The sequence below is a fragment of the Tupaia chinensis genome, unplaced genomic scaffold, assembly GCF_000334495.1.
Source record: "Tupaia chinensis unplaced genomic scaffold, TupChi_1.0 Scaffold000674_1, whole genome shotgun sequence".
Classification (NCBI taxonomy): Eukaryota; Metazoa; Chordata; class Mammalia; order Scandentia; family Tupaiidae; genus Tupaia; species Tupaia belangeri.
In genome coordinates, this window is record NW_006160197.1 from 715,501 (window position 1) to 740,908 (window position 25,408).

At 35.2% G+C, this 25,408-nt stretch overlaps 1 protein-coding gene across 3 annotated transcripts in view; it reads left to right on the top strand.

The window, feature by feature from the left end:
- Window positions 1–24,974, top strand: part of LOC102467834 (sodium channel protein type 3 subunit alpha) — a 130,849-nt gene extending 105,875 nt beyond the window's left edge. For 2 of the 3 annotated variants that reach the window (XM_027776490.1, XM_027776491.1), the window contains exons 18-24: window positions 12,466–12,588; window positions 15,382–15,654; window positions 16,510–16,563; window positions 17,379–17,516; window positions 18,610–18,714; window positions 21,835–22,105; window positions 22,981–24,973. In XM_027776490.1, the coding sequence (XP_027632291.1) occupies window positions 12,466–12,588; window positions 15,382–15,654; window positions 16,510–16,563; window positions 17,379–17,516; window positions 18,610–18,714; window positions 21,835–22,105; window positions 22,981–24,158 (2,142 nt within the window). In that variant the 3' untranslated portion in view covers window positions 24,159–24,973. Of the gene's footprint in view, window positions 1–12,465; window positions 12,589–15,381; window positions 15,655–16,509; window positions 16,564–17,378; window positions 17,517–18,609; window positions 18,715–21,834; window positions 22,106–22,980 lie in introns of all 3 variants that reach the window. The other variant, XM_006160252.3, reaches the window with a different exon arrangement.
- The last annotated feature ends 434 nt before the right edge of the window (window positions 24,975–25,408 follow it).

Below are 25,408 nucleotides of genomic sequence, written 5' to 3' on the forward strand. Positions count from 1 at the left end.
GGAAACACTAAATACATTCACTAATCCCCTATGGTCCATGAAGATTTTGTCACAAATGAAGATCACTTTAAAATGTGATAGAAGTTCTCCAGAAAATGCTACCTTACAGCTACTGAAATACTACAGTGTACTTTATTTCCATATATTTTCTTTTGTATAGAAAATAATATTATAATGCAAAAATATCTTAAAATCATGGACTTTATCCTGTTTGTAACCTTATACACCCAATATAGACATAGAGGTATCTACTAAATAATGTTTAAGTGAATGACAAAAAATGCTTCTCAAAGTTTGCTTCCCTTCAGTGAATTAAGATGAGAAGATTGGGACTGGATACTTAACACCTAACATTGGGCAAGTTTTTGGGTTTTATTTTTTTTTTTGAGAGGCTTTTGCTACAGGGTGTGTACACTCACCAGAGAGACAGAGAGAGACAGAGAGACTGAACGCAAGAAATCACCCCACAGGGGAGATGGCCACGCCACAATCCCTTCTCCTCCATTCTCCTCTTGGGATCGTGGGCACGCACCCGGCATGAGTTTAAGCCATCGGGTCCAGAACTCGAACCGCAGTTGACTACATGGGAGTCCAGTGACATAGCCATTATGCTAACTGCTAGTCCCATCGGCAAGTTTTTAACTTAAATGAGTCTATTTCCTTTGTTTTCCCAAAGTAGGGGCAAATTTCATAAATTAATATAACCTCCGATAACAACATGTCTCTACTAATCTAAACAAAGAATTTTTGACTGTACAAGTAAAACAATATTACATATAAATTAGAAATTACAACACAAATAATATAAAAAGAAAGTACCAATAAAATATACTTTCAAAAGCTTCATAATCCACAAGATCTTCCTATAATGAAACTAAAGAGCCACAGAAACCTTAAAACAACATAAAACCCACTGATTTTGAATTTATCTTTCACAAATTGCATTCATATGTTTGGAAAAATACATCTATGTAAAAAATGTAACTTCAATTCTCTACCTAAAAGTAGAACTGGTTTGTAGTGAGCTATAGTTCTGACCTCTGAAATTCATTCATTTATTCAATCAATATTTTTGAGTGTCTAATATGGACTGTATGGTAATCTAGACAAAGGAGATATTAGCAAGAGAAGACAAGCCCTGTTAGCGCTTACACTCTGTAGGAGTGTGGGAGCAGAGAGTAAAATGTCAACAAAACCCAAACATAAAGGCAGATGTTGGACAACTGCTATGATGTGAAACAGGCTAATGGGAGAAGGGATGACTGCAGGGTAGTGCAGGAGTAGTCAGCACATACAATGGTGTCCCTGAGAAGATGAATGTGGAAAGGAGACCAGTCATTCAAAGACTTAACGAGAAGAGAGAACATCTGATAACTATGAAGTAGTAATGAGAAGAAAAAAAAAAGAATCAAGATACAGAAAGAAACTGGCATGATTGTATGTGAGGAAACATGAGTGAGAGTGGTGGAAACTGAATTCAGAAAGGTACATAGAGGGCAAAGCAAGAAGGACATATTTTATTGTAATGTATTATGTTATTTATGTTACATGATTTCTTATGTTATCAATTACAATTGCAGTGGGAAGCTTTGGGGGCAGGTAAGGAGGAATTCAATCTACTGCTTTAAAATGGCTACATCTGTCCACAGAGAAAGGAAGGCAAAATGTAGAAGCAGGGAGACCTGCTAAGAAGTTGTTTTAATAATCCAGGAAATAAGAGACTTTGTCTTAGTCTAAGGTGATGAAACTAACACATAGACTTGACGTATGGATTGAAGAAAAGTAGGATTTGATTTCATTAGATTCTGAGCAAATGAATAGTGAATAGAAACACTTACTGAGACTATTGGAAGCAGGTTTGGCAGGGTAGGTAGATGGTAGGTGGGAGAGAGATATATTAAGTTTGAAATGCTTATTAGACATTCAAAAGGTGCCAAATTTTAAACAAATCTAGAGCTCAAGAGATAGCTAGTACCTGATGTGCTAATTTAGGAGTCATTATCATAATATAGATGGCATTTGAAGCAATAAACCTGTTTTAGCTCACTTAGAAAGAGATTGCAAATTAATAAGGGAGCCCAAAGCCAAACTCCAGGGACACTTTAACCTTTAGAAGTCTGTCTGTCTTTCCACCCTCTCCAATGAGCACAAGTGCCCTATGGCAAAAATCTCTCAAAGAAAAAGCACATGGGAAAAGGAGAAGGAGCCAAAGAAATCAGACTGAGAAGTAGTAGTTAATAAGAAAATAGTTAATAAACATGGTGTTACAGAAGTCCTGAGAAAATAGTTGAGTTTTTCCAAAGGAGAAGTGATCAGTTCTGTCAAAGGTTTTAGGGAAGTTAAGTGACCTGAGTACAGAAATTTGACACTGGATTTGGCAAAATAGAGATAATTAGTGTTGTGAATGAGAGTTGTCTCATGGCAGGGATCTAGTACTGATTGAAAAGGCTGGAGAAAGAATGGAGATGAAGAGATAGAGAAAGCAAGTATGATAACTCAGCTTAGATTCATGGAAGACAACTTAACAACTATAGTTCTGATTCCCAGAATACTGCATTAGAGGAACCACTTTTTCTGATTTTGTGTAATTCTTTTCTTCCAGTCAGAAGCTCAAAAGAGATACTGTTTTCAAATAAAGACTAAAATATGCTATTCTATTCTATAATCAAACAAACTATATGACATATGTTGCTGTTGGGCACACAGTAAAGAGCATACATAATTTAATTAATATTTATTTAAAATTTATTTTGAAAATAAATATTTTGTGGTCCTTATGGATTTTTATGTAAATATCATCCCTGAGACAATTCATCTGAGCATCGTAACAACTTCAGATTTGGTTCTAACCTATCCTGAGATGCAGATGTATCCAAAACAAACTCCAGTAAAAGATTCAACATCATGTAATACTTATTGCACATAGATAATTTTCATTTTACATACATACAGGTTGCTGATATAACAAAAAGAACATGTCTGATGTTTATATGGATATATTTTCTCACTTGCTCAAGACCGCTTTAGAATCCCTATCAGCTGCAGAGGTGAACAAAAGCAGAATAGAGACTTCCTGACCCTAATGTGTATTTCTAATCACCAGCAACCTCTAGAATCTAGTGGTTTCTGTTTTAATTCTTGACATTTAATCTTGACATCCTGGCATCCTCAGTAATGAAGCGAGATTTTTATTACCAATTGTAGTATCACAAAAGGAGGCCTAGCACTTTCTAAGCATTTATTAGGAGAATGGCACTATTTAAGAACCTTGCATAATAATAATAATGAAAATAACTAAACCCAATTTAATGCTTACTTCATATAGGTTCTACTAAATTTTTTTTAAAAATTTTTATAAAGCAAAAATTACAGAACTATTTTTTCCACAGAAAATTTTGTACTCTTTTGTCTTTTAAAAGTTTCTTCTCTTTGCTCCTCCTGCCCACCTTCTACCTCCTGCTCTCTACTACCCACTCTGCTTCCTTACCAGCTCTGATAACTAGATCTGATCATTTATCCTCTCTATCATATTTTCTAATCTTTCAATTTCTGCCATAAGAGGGCACACATTTTTCTTGCTTTCTGTCTCTCTGTCTCTCTGTCTGTCTGGCAAGTGCATGTGCCCTATAGCAAAAACAAACAAAGAAACAAACAAAAACTCTCAAAAAAAAAAAAAAAAAAGAGGGCACACATTCAGTACATATTGAGTGGGGATATACAGTTTGTATCTTTCAAAGTCTGGCTCTCTTTGCTTAACATTAAGTCCTCTATATTCATCCACTATGAATCAAATGAAACAGTTTACATATGTTAACTCATCTAATTGTCAAAACTTTATGAATTTCAAATAATAATTATCCTCTTTTTGTAGATGGGTAAGCTAAGGAAAGAAACATTAGGTTACTTTCCCAAGTTAACATAGCCATTTGCAAAATTGAATTTTTTTAATAATGATTTTCTTTAACCTTATGTATGTATGTATGTATATATTTTAATTTGACCAGAGAGGAACAGAATGAGAGAAAGAGAGAGAGAGAGAGAGAGAAAGTGAAGAAACAAGCTGCTGTGTCTGAGATTTGAACCATGGTTGGCCATGTGAGAATCCAGTGCCTTTAACCACTACCCCACCTGCTGGCCCCACTAAACAGAATTTTATACTCAAGTAGCCTCACTCTAATGACTATATTCCTAACCCCTACTTTACAAACCTCATTACAAATGCCTCTTTCCATTAAAAATTATTTACTAATCCTTTTAACAACCCTCTGAGCTATGGTTTTATTAACTCTATCTTGCTACTGCTTTTATCTCTATTTTACAGGTTTAGAAATGTCATATAGTGGGGCAGCTAGTAGCATTGTGGCTGGATCCACATTGCTGACTGAGTGGTTCAAGTCCTAGACACAGCATCTTGAAAAATACCCTGGTTGTGTGTGCATGTGCCATAATCCTGAGAGAATGGAGGAGAAAGGATTGTGGCATGCTTTTCCTCTCGGGGGGGGGGATGCTTTCAACATCTGTCATACTGCCAATAGGTAGCAGAGCTATCTCTATCAGAGTGATCTCTATTCAGTACTGTGTACTTTGCCTCATATTTTGCAACAGGGAACTAATTTATTTGGCATATTTTGTTAAGCTAGTCACTGGATTCACACATGATACACTTAAGACGGTGGTTTTTAAGTGCCAGTGGATGAAAGCAAGGAAATGGTGCCTTGCTGAAACATGTGCACACTTGCCTTGATTTCAGGCATAGCTCTTGTGGAGTGAATTAAAAGAACTTTCAGATCAAGTAATTAAATAACTATGTATTACTGTCATTTTATATCAATTTCTAATCTTTTTGAGATATGCTTCCATGTAAACATATTGTAATTGTATGCAGTTTTAACTGTGCCTATAAATGTTTCCTGGTAGGAATGATTTGCTTTGTCCATTTTGAGAAGAATAAAAATTTGTTTGGTTGTCAGATCTAGAAAAATAATCCTATTAATTTAGTTATTAATTTCTACATCCATATCCCATTCTTTGAAGGCTTATGATATTTAATACATAGAGACTTTTTATTTCTAGTCTTTCCTTAGAGTCTAAACCACAGTTCTAATTGCTTCATAGATAACACTTATTGATATTTCTGTAAGTATATGTTCACTATCTTTTCCCTCAAATCACACATTTCCTCCAGAATTTTCTGCTTAGTCTGGTGGTAGTATATCTAGGAAACAAACTAAGATGTAATCTTCAGCTTCTCTCCCTTTCACCACCACAGCCTATCAATCCACAAGTTCTCCTTTCTCTTACCAACTCCCTAATCAGCTGGGGGTCTGACCCTTCCTCTCCAGTACCACATTCACACCATGACTATCTGGGCCAAACAATGCCTTATTTGCCTTCAGTGAAGCCCTCATCAAGTATAAGGGAACCTCCAAAAGTTTGTAGAAAAAATAGAATTGAAGTATAAGTTTATTTTGGTGTCAAATATTATAAAATTCATGCACAATTTTTGTTAATACACACTTTTCTCAAACTTTTGCAAGACCTCCCCATATATTATTTTCTTCCTCTTTCTCTGCACTACTTTTATCCTATAATCACAGCAAGCTCTCTGTCTTTCCCTTTCTTTCTCTTTTTCTCTCTTTCTTTCTTTCTTTTTCTTTCTCTCTTTTTCCTTTCTTCCTTTTTCTTTCCTTTCTTTCTTTCTTTTATAATTTGCTAGAGGACATGTGAGCTTTCTGGAGAGAAATAGTGAGAGAGAGAAAAAGAGGAAAAGTGAGAAAGCACCTCCCCATAGGAGATGGTTACACCATAGTCCCATTCTCCATTTCTCCTCTTGGGATTTTGGCACACACATACACACACACCTGGCATGCTTTTCATGCCACTGAGTCTGAGATCTGAACTGCATATTTGGCCATGTGGGACCAGCCACATTTTCCACTATAACACAGGCTGGCCCATGAGCCCTACCCTCCTCACTCCCTCCCCTCCCACACACACACATACACGTATTCTTTAGGAAGATCCAGATGGATCTTTCTCTTCTCAAAGGCTTTTCTATGGTATACAACTCATCAGCCAAGATTCTAAACAGTGATTTAAAGGCAGATAAGGATTCTCATTTGTCACATTGATAACTACTAACCTTTAATGAGTCATAAATTGTTCTGTGTCTTTAGTGTGTCTTAATTCATTTAATCTTTACAATAACATATAAGACATCTACTGTTACCCCAATTTTTTAGACAAGGTTATGGAGGAACAGAGTAGCTACTAAGGTGTTAAAGTGACTGTATAACATGTATCCATTATATAAAAGTCAAAAACTATGTAAATCTTTCCAAAAAAGTAGTTTAACTTAACGATAGATTCATAATTACTCCATAAACAAAAGTAATCATGCTAGCTATAAATCGAACTAACATGTCAAGTATTTTTCCAGTAGTGTGCTTGATTAAAGATAATACATCAATTAACAAAGATGCTGTGATCTTTCCTTCTCAGCAGAAATAATACATAGTGTTATTTTGATTTAATGATCCTGAAATTACTGAATTAAGAATTTCAGACAAGGAAATTAACTTAGAGATCACTCCATCAAAAGTTTTTAATAAATAAATAAATAAACAAGCAAATAAACAACAGAAATTCATCAAGCTGGCACTCCCATGTGGCTGGCCGCAATTCGAGTCCCAAACCCGGAGGCTTGAAACTCATGCTGGGCCCTGTGCATTCATGCCCAAAATACTGAGAAGAGAATGGAGGAGAAGAGATTACAGCATGGCCATCACCACTGGGGGTGATTTCTCACTTTCTATCTTTCTGTTTCTTTCTGACTCTCTGGTGAATGCATGCATCCTAATGGCAAAAATCTCTCTTGAAAAAATATCAAGTTTAGAATGTTTAAGTGAAATTCCTTTGGAACCTGTGGCTCCTGTGTGCAAAACTGCACCCTCAGTAATGTTCATGAGTTAAATGAGATATTGCTCTTCCATTCCCCAGAATGGAATGCGTAGATCTTCTCCTTCCCAACCACCACAAACAATATCACAGTGTCCCAGGTGTTTGCTTTCAGATAGCTTGTGAGCATTTAAATTTTCTAATCATGCACAAAGTTAAAGGCAAGTACATAAACTATAAAAACCTCAACAGAAAAAGGAATATCAAAAGCACAGAGACAGTCCCTGAGATACAAAGTGCCTTTGCATAAATGAACTCTCACAGGTGTAGTGGTTAAGGGCTGGACTCCCACATGGCCGGCCATAGTATGAGTCCCAGACCCAGTGGCCTGAAACTCAAGCCAGGTATGTGTGCACGCATGCCCAAAATTCTGAGAGGAGAATGGAGGAGAAGAGATTGTGGCAAGGCTATCCCCCCTGAAGGGTGATATCTTACTTTCTCACTCTGTCTCTCCAGAGAGCTCATGCTCTTACCTCGATCACCCATGGAAAACTTCATTCCATGCCTACTGTACACCTTACCCTTCCCCACTGAACAAACCCTCCATTGCCAGTAGCCCACTTCCCATCTTCACTGACAGTCCTTTGTCACCACTCTCACTGCGGTTTCGTATCTGCCCCTCGCCACTACCTGAACCTCTTTCTAGGAACTCTAGCAGATATCAGAAAGGGGTAGAAGTAGGGAGGTGTGCAATTTGAAGCTCCAGGTGCCATTGCCCTATGAAATGTTGAGTTAATTCACATACCATTTAAACCCTTTGATACTGTTAGTGTAAAACCTCAAGTGCATGTTGTACTGAAAGGGCTGTTGTGGTCTATAGGAAAACCAGATCACAATGCAGATTACTGTTTCTATGTTCTGAGTTCTGTAGCAGGGATGGATTTTACTCATAAGCCGTGATCTCATTCTGCTCTTGCAAAATTGGAGAGGGGTGAATTAAAGAACTCAGGAGCATCCAGCTTTCCTGTATACAGACTTTCAGTCCATTGATTTCCAGCCGCATCTGTTACCCCATTTCTGAAGAACCTGGTGTCTGCAGATCCAGAGTCTTTCAAGCATTTATTGAAAATGACACTTCTGCAGGAACCTGGTTTTCTGCTGCTTTTTCTCTGATGAGAAAGCAATCATTCCTGTGCTTTCCACAGTCCAGAACTTTTTAAAAAAACTTCTCCCATTCTCATTTCTATATTCCTTTGCTTTCCCTCTAGTTGAATTTCAATAGCGAATATAAATAAATATGTTGTTCAAACCAATTATAATGAAAGTTCAGAAAAATCTGTTTTCCTATAATATTAAGCTAATTAATGACACTTTACTGACTTGCTAGGAGTTCTTTTTTAAAAAAAATCATTTACGTCTTGACATATGTGATATAAACTCTTTTTCTACTTGGATTTTTTTCTACTTTTTTTATCATGTAGAATTTTTTTATTGATTTAATCTATTGGTTCTTCCCCCCTTAATTTCTTCATATTTATGGACACCCTCTCACTCCTAGAAGATTAAAAATATTCTCTTACTTTTTTTTAGCTTTATAGTTCAGTTCTCTTTCTTCATAGGTTTTTCATTTAATTTTTGATCTATCTGGTGTTTAATTTAGTGTAAGATATTAGGTAAGTCTCTAATATTACTGTCCTCCAAATGGCTTCCCATTTAATGAATAGCCAGTTGTTTTTTATTCTCCTCCCATTTAAAGTCTTACCCTGACCTCAGACCTGTTGGGTCAAATTTGAACTTTATTTTATTTCACTCATTTTTTGGTCTACTAATATGACAACTTCAATTAATGTAGGTTTATAACAAATTTTAATACCTGAGGAATTTGTTCTCTCTGATTTTCTTCTTAATACACTTTTCCAAGTGAATTTTTCAAGTTTATATAGTTTAAAAAGACTCAGACACAAACTTTTTCAAAAGTTAATATGAAAAATACATTAGTCAACAACCTAAAATGCTTATTTTATTGTGTATAATCATTTTCACTTGTTTCTCTTTTTTAAGATAAATAATATGTCTGCAAATAATGATTTCTCCCACTTTCCTAATTCTTATACCTCTTATATTTATTTTTCTGGATATTATTAACTAATGAAGTTGGTGAGACACATAGTCTTTTATTCTGGTTTTAATGGGAATACTTCTAGATTTTGCCACCAAAAGCTTATGTAAACTTTTAGATTGAAATGTATTATCAGAATATACAGAGGTGATATGTAGTTACTATCTTTTTAACTGTTAAAAAATTACCTTTAACCACTTTTAAGGAAAATAAATTAATAGGGCCAGCATCTGGCATGGTGGTTAAAGATGTTGTACTCCCACATGGCTGACTACCGTTCTAGTCTCAGTCCTGGCAGCTTGCTTTCTCTCTCTCTCTCTCTTTCTCTGGTCAGATTTTTAAAATAATAATAATAGCAATAATAATAAAGCTAAATAAAAATAACTCTTCTAAAACTACTAACAATAAATTACTATATCTTGTTTTTATAACAAGTCACATGACTTCAGGCTCTTGGTCAGAACCATAACTCTCTTCTGGATTATTCTTTTTCTTTCTTGTTTCAGCTACCATCGGAGTGTGGAAAAGTATGGATGACAGTTTCACCAAGTCTTAAAATCTTTAGCACAGACATTTTCATATATTTACTATGTAGTGTGATGTAGTATCTAGATTCATATAAATCCATACTGAAAATTCAGTTTTGGGAAATGGGTATTTGTTATACTTTGCACACGTTAGCCAGAGCGCCTTTTGTGTTTAGCAAAGAGATGAAGATCAACGGTTGGGGACAAATTTGCTGAGGGAAAAACACTCTGGACTTGAAAAGACTTAATTTCCAGTTATATGCTTTCTTATTGCTGCCTTTTCTTGGGCTAGTCATTTGCCCATTCTGACACACAGAGAAAATGAGTGAAAAAGATCATTAGAAACTGTACAAAAACAATATTAGGACAGTCTCTTCAAACTTTAAGTAGGTTGCAGATCTTTAAAATTCTAAAAAATTCAAAGCTAATGCTGCTTATAATAGAAATTTAGAAGATATTTTCTCAAAATCACCTTTAAAGCATTTGTTAAGTTTTTCCTAACATCAGCTAGCCCAGTAAAATGAGCTTCTGCACCACACGAAATGACATATTGGTTAAGTCAAATGTAAATCAGAATATATTTACATAATTAATCAGATGTGATAATATTATCAGAGTGATTTGCTTGGCAAAAATAATTATTCTGAGTTATCTGACTACACTAATCTGCAATGAATGTTCCTAAGTCCTACAAGTCTTTTAAATCTGCTTTATTTTCCTAAATAAATCAAATATACTGCCAAGTCCAGCACAGATTTGTCAAGAAATCTCATGTCAGGAAGTTATAGATGATTTCCCCTTTGAGACTTTTACGAGCTCTGGGACATGTCCAACCCAGAAAAATGGTGGCAAGTTCCTCTCAAACTCACTACAACTCTGACATTATTCTTCAGGCCATGAGGTGCATTAAGAGAAGTGCAGTTTTGGGACCAGCAGATGGTGTAATGTTTACATCACTGGACTCCCATGTAGTCGATGGCAGTTCGAGTCCCAGACCCAGAGGCTTAAAACTCACACTGAGCACATGTACGTACGTGCCAAAAATCCCAAGAGGAGAACGGAGAAGGGATTGCAGGGTGGCCATCACCTCAGGGGTTTCTCACTTTCTCTCTCTCTCTCTCTATCTCTCTCTGTCTTTCTGGTGCATGTACACACCCTATATCAAAAAATCTCTCTTTCTAAAAAAAAAAAAGTGTCATTTCGCTAATGCCCAGCTGCTCTAGCAACAGGCACTTCCACTCTATGTAGAGGCTTTATATAACACTGGTGCCTTCTAGCCTTTGAACCTACACTGTCCTATGCTTCCAACACCATGGGTTCTGGACAGTCCTTTCTTTTCCTTTCAAAGCAAGAGTTTTCTTCCCTCAGGGTCTTGGGAAATGTACAGCTACTTCTTTAAAAGGCCAGCTTCCAAAGAAAGGGCTTGCTTGGAAAATGAGGGAAATCTTCAGATGTAACTCCAGAAACATAAAGAAGCTGTCAATACCTTTTGAGGCAAATGAACCCAGAACATAGAGCCCTTCATGTTCTTTAATAACCTTCCCAATCTTTCCAGTATTCTGTAATAGCAAAGCCAAGACAAAAATGAATAGCTCCATAAATTATCCTGCCACTAATCAAGTTTAACATTCCAGTCATTTATTATTCTATTCAATTCTGTGAGATGTATGCTAAATTAAACAATGAGGGGACAGTGACCCCATTTGCCTCTACAGCTCAGGTTCTTGTTTTGGTGTCACACTTCATACCATGTGTTTTGGACAGATTATTGATTTATCCTACCTCACAAGATTGTTGGGGAAATATGATTATATTCATTTTCATCAGGGTTTTTTTTTTATAGAGAACAAATACCCAATGCCCTAAATCTATCTAATGAATATAATGAATTAACTTCCTCCTATGACCAAGGAAAGCACTAGATAACTAGTATTATCCTTGCAAGAACTGAGAAGATGATGGTTAAGATGAATAAAATTTTTATAATGGATGCAAAAGGTTAAGATATATTTTCAAAGATCATTTCAGTTCAGCCCCCCAGTCTACTCCGTATTTAGCTGTGTATCTTTTGGTTGTTGTGTATGGAGGTGGTACTCAACTTTATCACTGAAAAAAGTGATATTTAATAGTATCTACTTCTCAGTAATTATGCTTGTAGGCATATTATTATACAGAAAGAAAATCAAAGCAAATAGAGTCTCCCCATAAAACACATGTCTTCTTTAATCTTTCATATATTAGGTATAATTTAGCATATGTGTAAATATCATAAAGATATATGTCACCCTGAATGAGAGGTTCTATATTCTATTAATCATAAGTCCAGCAGTTTGGATAAAAATCTCCCAGGTAAAAATATCTCCTTATTTATTTATCCAACACATATTGACCTAAGCATATCCAATCACACAGTGTTAGGAATATTTTAAAAAGGAATTTTATCCTAGTCAATAAGAAACTTATGTGACCTAGCAGGGGAGATATCTAACTAATTGACCCCATTGCATGGTAAATACTTACAGACTGCATAACCAAGATGCTACATACTCATACAGTCAGGAAAGAAACATGACTTCTAATCAATAGCATTAAGCACAGATTTGTGGAAGATATGATCTTGATCTAGACTTTGAATTATCAACACTATATTCCTAGGTTGAAATAGGGATCATGATATGTAGTATCCAGCTAGAGGATTTTATAAATGTTTATAAAAATAGGTAAACATTCCAATTTCACTATAAAAAAGCAATAGCATGAGATGAGGTTAGCAATGTAAGATGAGTCCACAGTGTAGACGACAATGGCTTCCAAGGTTTGTTCAAACTTTTACTTGGCCAGCGCTAATGGATATACACATCCTATGCTATGAGTTAGCAGCTTATTTTCTGGTAGACTAATTAACAATGTTTCATTTTGCAGGTTTCTTTGGTTAGCTTGGTAGCCAATGCTCTTGGCTATTCAGAACTTGGTGCCATCAAATCCCTCCGTACACTAAGAGCTTTAAGACCACTAAGAGCCTTATCCCGGTTTGAAGGCATGAGGGTAAGAAGAATAGAAACTCTCTAATGATTCATGCAAAAATTATATGTAGGTAATGATTTAGGAACCAGAAGGTATCATACACTTCTTATTTACTTTACAGAGTTACAGAAGTTCAGAGTAGGAATCTTATAGATCACTAAGCCAAAACTCCTGAAACTGAAATTTATATTTAAGCAGGCCTTCAGAAATTGTGGCAAAACTAAGACTAAAATCCAGGTCTTCTAATCACACAGTTCAAGGATGTTTCCACAACATTCAAAAACTGTGTGCTGCCAGTTATTTCTTTTCATTGCTTACACTATTTGAAATAACTATTGACTACTGGCATTCATCCTAGGAGGGTTTTTTTCTCCTTCTCAGTAGATAGTGTTTGATTCCTCTAAAATTACTGATGATGAATGAAAAGTGAAATGTTTTTTGTGTACGTTACTTCTTGAATTAATATTCATAATAAAAATCATTGTAAAAGAAAACAGCATTAAATTGTAGCCTCTAACAAAATTGAAACATTCTAAGAAATCGAAGTAAGGGGTTAGGATAATTAAACATTTCAGGCAACCCCTGGGGTTTGTTTTTATAGGTCTTATTTTTAAGTGAGCATTTTGAATGAGGTTTAATTTTTTCATAGCACTTGGAATTTTCTCTCCAGCTCTTTCTTAGTACCTATATTTTGTATCTAAACATAAAATACACACTTACATAGATAAACACCTTCTTGCCACGCTCCTCACTACTTTATTAAACACAGAAGCCAGGTTGTTTAATCTTGTTTTCCAAATGCACATGATATTGAATTTTTTTCTAGGCCATAGAGCTTTTATGTTAAGAGGTGGTTTGTTTGGAGCAATAAAAATGCTTCAGCTTTAACTTCAAAATATACCAACCAAAGAGAACAAAACCACTTTCCAGACATTCCAGAAGCATTATAATGAAAGGAAATCTTTGGGCTTTATATTATAATTTTATTTCATTGCTACTGCTAAAGAGAGTTTTTAAAAAATGTTATTGAAATTATTATGCAATTTCAAGTATTTTTTCAAACCTTTTACCATTACCTACATTACATAAGCGCTCATCTGATTTCATGATCTCATCTTGATAGTTCATTTTTGAGAGGAGGAAGCAATTGACAGAGTTAAAAACCTACGAATTCACTCTGATCATAGAAAATTCTAAATTTAGAATTTTAATTCAGTCATATAGTAGAATCAATATTCCTAGCTATAAAATGTGATAATATATCTTGCATTTATTTGAAGATGGAGAACTTGTGTGAATATATACATCATTTTTTTTTTACAAATTTCAGTGGGCTAAAAACCTGGAGAGTATAATATACATGGCTTTATTTCTAAAATAAATAAAATCCAAGTGTCATAGAACACTGTTACAATTTGGGGACCAGCAGATGTAGTAATGGTTACATTGCTGGATTCCCATGTAGTTGACAGCTGTTCAAGTCCCAGATCTAGTGGCTTAAAACACATCAGTTATGTGTGTATGTGTGGCCAAAATTCCCGACAGGAGATTGGAGGCAAAGATATTGCAGTATACCATACACTCCTGGGGGATGATTTCTCACTTTCTGGTTCTCTGTCTCTTTCTGTCTCTCTGGCAAATGCATATGCCTTATATCTCCCAAAAATAAAAATTAAAAATTAAAAATCTCTAAAAAAGAAAATTGTTACAATTTTTTATTTCAGATTTTGGTGTCAACTTAAAATTCCTTAGAATTGATTTCAGAAATAATGTTTAAAACATTCTTTTTAAAAAGAGCAGTAGGGGAGCCGGCAAGCAGTGTGCTGGTTGGGGCACTGGATTCCCCCATCGCCAACCACAGTTCAAATCCTAGACCTGACGACTTGCTTTCTCACTTTCCCTCTTGTCTCTCTCTGGTCAAATCTAAAAATAATAATAATAATAATAATAATAATGATGATGATGAATAAAATTACATAAAATAATTATTTTCAAAAAGCAATAGTTTCCTTTAATATAAATGCTTAAAAGCGTAGTCAAATATGAACTAGATTAGATTAAATAAGAAAAGTTATTATGGACCTCCCTAGAGATTTCAAAATACTTCTTAATCTTGTCTGAATTTGCTGAGAGGAATTGTGACTGACTGGCCCTTTCACAATATAAATCAGCCTGGGTTGATGAAGTAACAGATGGCCCAAAGTGAACATTTAAAAGACTGCAGAGTAATAGTAATGGGGACACATTCAAAACTTCTATGTTCAGAAATAAAATTTTCCTCTTCTCTTTGTTTAATAGGCTTTTTAATTAGGATTTACCAATAGAAAAAAAATTAACCTGGTAAATTTTTCATCCTGTCAATTCTTTCGATCTAAAGATACAGATGTAATCATTTTAATACTTTATTTGTAAAGAGTTTGTTTACTCTTTCAAATCACCATTCATTCATTATCACTCTTAAAGGTGTATTGCTTAATAATGATTATTTCTTCTGTTGGTACTTAATGCATCTTTTTTTTTTCTTTTTTCCCCAGCATGCAAACATTTTCTGACTCCATCTTACTATATCAGGTTTTTGTTTATTTCTTTTCAGACTTTGGCAAATTTTGCTTTTCTTAAATCCTTTAACCCTTTAGTTGTGTCACTCTGTTTTCCCTTATTAAATATGTACCAGAAAATATTAGAAGAAACAACTTGTCTCTTAGATTTTCATTTAACTCTTTCCAAACATATTCTAGTACTAAATTAGTAATGGAAAGAATGGTTTCCATTTTAACAATCCCTAAGCTGCCTTATCTTCATTTCCTTTTCTAGGTGGTTGTGAATGCTCTTGTTGGAGCAATTCCCTCTATCATGAATGTGCTGTTGGTTTGTCTCATCTTCTGGTTGATCTTTAGCATTATGGGTGTGAATTTGTTTGCTGGAAAATTCTACCATTGTGTTAACATGACAACTGGTAACATGTTTGAAGTTAGTGATGTCAACAATCTGAGCGATTGTCAGGCTCTTGGCAAGCAAGCTCGTTGGAAAAATGTGAAAGTAAACTTTGATAATGTTGGTGCTGGCTATCTTGCTTTGCTTCAAGTGGTAAGTGGCTATCATATGACCTTTGAAAACATATTCAAAATGTTTCAAGTAATATTAATTTTCTGATGTTCTTTGTTTGAATAATTAATATTAACAAAGTGGCTGATGATAACACCTATAACATTTACCATTTGTTTGGTTTGACTAAGAAGAAGTTGCAGTTATTTTATAATATATTTTCCTCAGTAGTTACCTTTAAGTATGCTTAAATGTGATTTTTTATATTTTGGTTTCCATTTTATCTTGTTATATTATTGAACATTATAATCATTTTTAGTTTTCTGTAGCAATCATTGCTAAAGCAGCTATTTTATACATTAAAATAAGAATATATTTACTGAAATGACTGGTTAAATATATGAATTATAAGCCAGATAAATTATTGTACCAATGTCTAAGAAGTACTATTCTACTATGTATCAAAATATAAACCTTATGGGTAGATCTTAAGAAGTGTAATGTTTTAATTTATTTTTTTACTCAATTGACAGTGTATAAGCTAATCAATATTTAATTAATTAAACCTGTTGAGTTGTGTTCAAAAAGCAATAGGTTTGATGATAGAGGTTACCTATTGCTATAAAAAGAACTTGAAACTGCAATGGAATTTTTATTAATCAAATATCAAGTTAAATTTTAGTGTAGAAAAGCTTGAATATCTTTCAAGAGAAACAAAGAAAATAAGTTTTAGAGTTTAAATACAGATATTTTCTATTTCAATTTTATTTCTTCATTCAATTCATTTTAAACTTTTCATAGAAATTTTTATAATAGAAAAAGTTATTTATAATAATACTGTCAAATTCTCATTTGGTAAATGCCTTATTTTTAATAAAGTTTCTATGTTGTTTATAGGCCACATTTAAAGGCTGGATGGATATTATGTATGCAGCTGTTGATTCACGAGATGTAAGTATCATTCAAAAACTATTTCTAGTTACTTGATTTCCCATGGTGAACCCTGAAGTTTATATTAGGTAAAATGAAAACACTGTTATATGTAGGAATGATCTTTTTAAGCCAGTATGCTTCACTATAAATGATGTTTTTGGTTAAAATATGTCTGATATATAATATACACCTAATATTAAAGGATATGTGACTTCACGGATCATGAGACATCATATTGGTCTCATAAAGGAGACTATTCAGAATGGGAAAGTTGCTTAGTGAGGGAGTAACTTGTATCTCCCTATCCCTGGAGACTATGATAAACCAGAATCTGTGAAGCAGCTTCCAAGAATATCATGATATGAAAAAGCGACCAAGTCTCAAGGAAACTCAGTTTTGAAAATAGAAATAAAAATAATTCCTCAAAACATACTTGTCTATGCTGAATGTTCCTTTGGAAGTCAATGCCTTGCTATTAAAACCATATTTCCAGGAGCCAACAAGTGCTGAATTACGACTATTGCAACAAAGTTATAATAGTAAGACTAACAATAGACCCGAAACATTCCTTTTATCTCTGTTATTTGCACTGAAGAATATGTTATAGGTAGGGTACATAATGGGAAGATGTACTAAAGAAAATCATAAAATTTGTGAACTTTCATCATTATGATAATGTTAGTTTGAAAAAAAGAGTTGTTTTTATAAAATATCTTAGGGCTAGACAAAAGCAACTGTACATTAAGTAATAGCATTTACTATATTATTAATTTGGTTTAAGTAATCATTTTTTACTATTTTTAAATATTATTTCTATTTTCAATATTATCTAGGTTAAACTTCAACCTGTATATGAAGAAAATCTGTATATGTATTTATACTTTGTCATCTTTATCATCTTTGGATCATTCTTCACTCTGAATCTATTCATTGGTGTCATCATAGATAACTTCAACCAGCAGAAAAAGAAGATAAGTATTCTTTAGCTGTCATCTTTCTCTATTCTGTGGTTCTGTCTGTATACAACCAAATAATCAGGACATTTGTAGTCATGGAAGACTTAGATCACGGTTTTTTTGTTTTTTTTTTTTTTACTTTTCATTTACTACATGATCAATTCAACTCTAAGGGATTCCTGCTTCCAGTCACCGCTCCTTCTCAGGTTCATGCCCTGCAAAGCCATTGTAGTGTCTTTCTGACCCATAAATGTGACCACTGCTTCAGAACATCCGATGGGTCTTCAGTCTTGTAACCTGGCTTACGGAACTTTTCAGAAATTATTGCCACCCAACTTTTCTGCTTCAGCTTCTCCCACGCCTCATTCTCTCATGTACTTCCATTCTCCATTGTCGGCATTTACACAACCATTATCACCACCATCATTTGCTGCATTCATAGATGAATTTTCTGCTCTTTTCTGAACAAGTCACATCTTCCATTTCCATGACTTTACATGCACTATTTTTCTTCCTGAAATGCTTTGCCTGGCAAACTCTTAATCATCATTTAAGGTCTAGATTAAGGGTATCTTCCTATCTCCTGTCTCTGAATCTCTGAATTTATTATTGCCTTTGCTATTCTTTTTTGTATGTTGGGATCAATGTTACCATATACTTTCTACATATGTTTTCAGTTTCTTGCCCCACTCAGAAATAAGACATTTTATCATATATATCTATATAATTCTGATACCAAACACACTGTCTGGTACACAGGAAACGCTCAAAAAATTGTTGAATAAAGATGTAAAACTGTCAACAGTGAAATAAACTAAGAAAATACATTCTGTTCAACAAAAATGTATTTGATACCCTTGAGCCACCTTCTACACATAGTATAATCAAATTGGGATCCTGTCCAAATCAGACTTTTATGTGCTGTAGATTTTTACATAACATTCAAAATTTCATATAAATGGTAAAAGCAGAATAAATATATATTAAGCAGGATAATAACTATTTAAAAATGGAGAAAAAGTTAAATGAAAAATGTAAATATTTTTGTAAAAGTGCTATCTATGGTAACATGTGTTGAGATTGTAACCAGTTTCTGCTATGTCTTTACTTTGGAGGTCAAGATATCTTTATGACAGAGGAACAGAAAAAATATTACAATGCAATGAAGAAACTTGGATCCAAGAAACCTCAGAAACCTATACCTCGGCCAGCAGTAAGAATTACTCAGTTTAACATTCTAAAGCCATATTTCAGACTGGACAATGCGCTGAATCAGAACACATTCTCTATGTGCACATATAGAAAGCCATAAAGCTCATATTATAGGGCACAATTAATAACTGCTGCTCAATACGGATCATCACATTCTTTAAAAGAAAGTTATCTTCTTCATGGTTTGTAAATTGAAAACTTCCAACTCAGGTTCCTAGTAACTCTTTTCAAAGCAAGGTTTACCCTCCTGGTATCATCAATATACCTTATCCCTACCTTTTTCATTTTTTTTTTTTTAATCTTACTCTACAGCTCACTCTTGTCCTCTGAAGTAGATGGAGGTTTTCAGCCTTTCCATCCCCATTTCATGGCTTCTCTCTGTGTACTCTGTTTTCACCATTATTTTGCCAGAGGGCACATGTGCTAGTCAGACAGAGATACACGCTCATGCTGAAATCCCTTCTCCTCCATTTCTTCATCCTTTTGGGATCTGGAGCATGCACACACATGCACTCAGCAAGTTTTTTTCTTTTTTTTTTTTTAAGGTTTTTGTTCGTTTGTTTTTCTTTTTCTTTTTTCTTTTTGTTTTGCCATATGGTGCATATACACTCAATAGAGAGAGGGAGAGAAAAAGTGGGAAATCACTCCCTGGAATGGCCACACTACAGTCTCTTCTCCTCTATTCTCCTCTAGAGATTTTGCCAGAGGGCACATGTGCTAGTCAGAGAGAGACAAATGCTCATGTCGAAATCCCAGCAGAATTTTCAAGCTGCCAGGTCTGGGACTCGAACCACAGTCAGCATGTGGGGGTCTAGCATCTTAACCACTGTCATCTGCTGGTCCACCAGCATGTTTTTTTTTTTTTAAGTCATTGGGGCTAGGAGTCAAACTGTGGTTAGTCATGTGGGTTCCAGCTTCCTGGATTTTTTTAGAGAGAGAATTTTGTTATAGGGCACATGTGCTCATCGGAGAGACAGAGAGACAGAAAGTGATAAATCACCCCTCAGGGGGATGGCCACACCACAGTCCTTTCTCCTCCATTGTCTTCTAGTGATTTGGGGCATGCATGCATGTACACCCAGCATGAGTTTTAAGCTGCCAGGTCTGGGACTCAAACCATGGTTGACTATGTGGAAGTACAACAACGTAACCATTACGCCACCTGCTGGTCCCAGGGATCCAGCTTTTTAATTACTAGGCCATGGGCCAGCCCTTTCTCCATTCTTAAGACTAGAAAATTTCCTAGCTTGTTTAGAAAGGATAAAAGTGTCATCAAAATTACTCACTTTTCACCAAATGTATAAAAAGAAAAAAATGATTATTCAGAATGCATGCTTTATAAAGTTTCATACTAATGTAATGGCACAATAATGACGAGTTATGTTCACGGAGCTATCTAATTTATCTGTCCTCTGAGACTGGTAAGGAATAAGAAGACAGATTTATAGAGCAGGTCATAAAACTTGTCTTTGCCAAAGTGGGAACTTGCCAAGGTTTCACGAATTCTATAAGTAACAGCATTTTATGATATTTTAAAAAATAGTGGTTTCCATGGTGTGTGTGGTGGAGGAGCAGAGCTAGTTGTACACAAAATGACTTCCCTTTCCCAAAGGTCATTTAAATAGGAAAATATGGTCAGTTCATAACTTTTGGTTTTTATCAAGCTGTGAAATGTTTTATTTTAAATTGTTACATCATTTATTTCCCTAATAAAATTATATTTAATAGCCATATTAATGAAGGAATCTGGGCTGGTTCCATGGCATAGTGGTTAAGTGCTGAGCTGAGGAAGCTGAATTCCATGTGGACAACCACAGTTCAAGTGCCAGCCTTGAAAAACATGCGAGGCACATATGCATGCATAGGATCCTAGGATGGAGAATTGGAGGAAAAAGTATTGTGAAGTGATCAGGCCCCACTGGGGAATACTCGCTCGCTCTCTCTCTCTCTCTCTCTCTCTCGGCATGAGCCCTCTGGTTGGTTTATTTGGTTTTGATTTTTGTTTGATTATTTGTTCATTTGTTTTTTAAAAAACAATCTTTCAAGTAAATGGTTCCTGAAATGCTTGCTGGTAACACAAGGGAAAATATTTTATTTTGGAAAGTCACAATTTTTGTTGAAGCATAAGTAAAAGAGGACAGGTGAAGAGAAAGATAACTTAACAAACACATAGATACAGAGAGTTAGAAGAGGTAAACTTGCATGGGAAAATGACTGATGTATTTTGAAGGGAAGAAACGAGTTATAAAACCAAAGTTTTTAAATATTGATAAATGAATCAGGGTGTTCATCTATCTAAAGCCTATCCATATCAACCTAGCTTGTAAAGGTTCATTGCCAGTTGTTAGTTTTTATTAAAACAACCATAGTTCCTAAAATAAATGATAGGGAAAAATTACGCAATTTATCAGCCAATTGTCACCAATTTTATGTCTTACTAAGCTTTATCTTCCTATGAGACCTAAATAAACCAAAGACACTTTGTTCTTGTTATATTACTTAAATTTTTTTAACATGAAAAATTGAGCATACAAAATTGTTTGGAGTAACGGGGAGAGGATATACATTTCAATGGCCATATGTGGAAGGGCTTTACATGCAATTGTATTAGAAAATTATTATATATATATACACACACAAATATATGTGTGTGTGTGTGTGTGTGTGGTGTGTGTGTGCGTGTGTAGTTTGGGTCATAGTTCGTTCCCTAAAGATTCATGTTTTGGAATTTAATGTTGGGAGGCGGTGATACCTAGTGGGTGGCAATTGGTTTATAGTGATTGCATCATAGAGGCAACAATCTCCTCAATAAATTAATGATGTCTCATGAGACCCAGTGAGTTTTAGCTCTCACAAGAAAGGTTGAGTTCTTGTGAGAGCTGATTATTACAGAAGACAGAGCTGCCCACAGCTTACTCTGTGTGTACTCACCTGACATCTGCCATGTTTCCATCAGCCATGTTGTAGGACAGTCTAATATCAGTTTCAGACTTTCCCGTCACTAGAATTGTGAACTAATAAACTCCTATTTCTTTACAAATCACCCAGTCTCAAGTATTTCTGATAGCAATAAAAAAAATGGACTAAAGACACATAATAATCTTCATTCTCCTTTTTCTAGAACAAATTTCAAGGAATGGTTTTTGACTTTGTAACCAGACAAGTCTTTGACATCAGCATTATGATCCTCATCTGCCTCAACATGGTCACCATGATGGTGGAAACTGATGACCAGAGTAAATACATGACCCTAATTTTGTCCAGAATCAACCTTGTATTCATTATCCTGTTCACTGGAGAATTTGTGCTGAAGCTTATCTCCCTCAGATACTACTATTTCACTATAGGCTGGAACATCTTTGATTTTGTGGTTGTGATTCTCTCCATTGTAGGTAAGAGGGGTTTAATTACAGAAGAAGTGCAGTTGTACGGAAACAGTTCTTGCAAGGCCTGCCAGATGCTTAACATGGAGATTAGACCTGGAAATACTAATGCGGTCAATGCCAATAAATATAAATAAATATATGAAACCTGTGTTTATTGACAAAGTCAATAAAAGAGCTATGCTATAAGTACTAGGGTGAAGAGGACCAGAAACAAATATCATCAGATACTCTCCTTTTCCTGAACAAAGTCACAGACTAGGGAAGGAGACAGGTTTTCTTTTTTTTTTTAATTATTATAATACAATATTAGTACTATCAGAAACACTGAAGAGAATATGACCAATTTTGCTCGAAGGAGTTAACATAGCCTTTCAGAGATAAGAGTGATGATATCTAACACAGGTCCCAAAAGAAAAGTTGAGATCTAAGAGGAGAAAAAAAGGAGATGGGGAAGCACAGAACTCCAAATTTAAAACTGTCGCTTTGATTTTATGCTAAATATTGCCTATTTTGCTCTAACTAAAGAATGTTAAAATTTATAACTAGAAAGTAATATATTCGGATACTCAGAAATAATCTTTGTAATTATCACATTTCATGTGTAAGAATAACTATAGTAATTGGGTATATATCAATTTAAATTAAAATGCTATCTGAAATTAATTTAGATTTCGTAAAAACCCATAGTGCTTTACAACATTATAGAATCATTGAATAAAACTTGTAATAGTTAATTGTTAAAATTAGGAAGTGGGTACAGATATTTCATAAAAGGTTTATATTCGTAGCCAATGTATTGTTTTCATAGACCTTGGAAAGATAAAGCATTCACATAAGCACAAGATACTCACTGTTTAGCTGTGTTCTGTATTTCTTCATAGGTATGTTTCTGGCTGAGCTGATAGAAAAGTACTTCGTGTCCCCTACCCTGTTTCGAGTGATCCGTCTTGCTAGGATTGGCCGCATCCTGCGTCTGATCAAAGGAGCGAAGGGGATCCGCACGCTGCTCTTTGCTCTGATGATGTCCCTTCCTGCGCTGTTTAACATTGGTCTCCTGCTCTTCCTGGTCATGTTCATCTACGCCATCTTTGGAATGTCCAACTTTGCCTACGTTAAAAAGGAAGCTGGAATTGACGACATGTTCAACTTCGAGACCTTTGGCAATAGCATGATCTGCCTGTTCCAAATCACCACCTCTGCTGGCTGGGATGGATTGCTAGCCCCTATTCTTAATAGCGCCCCACCTGACTGTGACCCTGACACAATTCACCCAGGAAGCTCAGTTAAGGGAGACTGTGGAAACCCATCTGTCGGGATTTTCTTTTTTGTCAGTTACATCATCATATCCTTTCTGGTGGTGGTGAACATGTACATTGCGGTCATCTTGGAGAACTTCAGTGTTGCTACTGAGGAAAGTGCAGAGCCCCTGAGTGAGGATGACTTTGAGATGTTCTATGAGGTTTGGGAGAAGTTCGATCCAGATGCAACTCAGTTCATGGAATTTGAAAAACTATCTCAGTTTGCAGCTGCCCTTGAACCTCCTCTCAATTTGCCACAACCTAACAAACTGCAGCTCATTGCCATGGATTTGCCCATGGTCAGTGGTGACCGAATCCATTGTCTTGACATCTTATTTGCTTTTACAAAGCGGGTTCTTGGAGAGAGTGGAGAGATGGATGCTCTCCGAATACAGATGGAAGAGCGATTTATGGCTTCGAACCCTTCCAAGGTCTCCTATCAGCCAATCACTACTACTTTAAAACGAAAGCAAGAGGAAGTATCTGCTGTTATTATTCAGCGTGCTTACAGGCGCCATCTTTTAAAGCGAACTGTAAAACAGGCTTCATTTACGTATAATAAAAACAAAATCAAAGTTGGGGCTAATCTTCTTGTAAAGGAAGATATGATAATTGACAGAATAAATGAGAACTCTATCACGGAAAAAACTGATATTACCATGTCCACTGCAGTTTGTCCACCCTCCTATGACCGGGTGACAAAGCCAATTGTAGAAAAACATGAGCAAGAAGGCAAAGATGAAAAAGCCAAAGGGAAATAAATAAAACAAATAATATCATTGGGTGACAAATTGTTTACAGCCTGTGAAGGTGATGTATTTTTGTCAACAGGACTCCTTTAGGAGGTCAATGCCAAACTGACTGTTTTTAAACAAATCTACTTAAGGTCAGTGCCTACAATAAGACAGTGACCCCTTGTCGGCAAACTGTGACTCTGTGTAAAGAGGAGACAACCTTGACAGGAGGTTACTGTTCTCACTACCAGCTGACACTGCTGAAGACAAGAGACAAAGTGGCTATTCAGACTGTAGGGACCAGTTTAAAGGGGTGCAAACCTATAATTTTGGGGATCTTCAACATGAAACACTTTAGTGTAGTAATTGTATCCACTGTTTGCATTTCAACTGCCACATTTGTCACATTTTTACAGATCTGTTAGTGGATTCATCTTTTTTTTATCCATATGTTGTTTATTATATGTGATATTTTTGTAAATGGGGTTTCTGTTGGGAAATAGACTAAAGAACCTCTTGTATGCCACCTAGGGGTTATGGCAACCACATGGCCCTCCCATCTGCACAAAGACGTGGTTTGCATGAGGGCATGCTGCACTTAGAGATCATGCATGAGAAAAAGTCACAAGGAAAACAATGAGTTCTTAAATTCCATCTGTTTCTGGGAGGGGTAATTAGGTGATAATTGGAATGCTTTGCTGATCTTGTTTTGTCAAATCCAGTCCCTAGACCATGCAGATTGTTTTGAGGTAGACCATTAAATCTTAGCAGTTGCAAACTTCATTCAAATGTCTGGAGTCATAAATGTTATGTTTTTATTTATATATTAAAAAAAAAAACTAAATAATGAATACTACCCTCTACCTTCCACACCCAGAAGACTGACTTGACCAAAAGAATCCTTTATAAATTTCTGCTTAAGCCTGCACTTTGTTTAGCCATCTTCAGCTCTCAGCAAGGTTGACACTGTATATGTTAATGAAATGCTATTTATTATGTAAATAGTCATTTTACCCTGTGGTGCACGTTTGAGCAAACAAATAATGACCTAAGCACAGTATTTATTGCATCAAATATGTACCACAAGAAATGTAGAGTGCAAGCTTTATACAGGTAATGTAGTGTATTCTGTACCATTATAGATAGTTTGGATGCTATCAGTGCATGTTTCTATTACCATGCTGCTATATCTGGTTTCTCCCACTGCTCAGAATCTCATTGATGAGAAACCATCTGTCAGTGGTAAAGTCAAGGAAATTGTTCAACAGATCTCATTT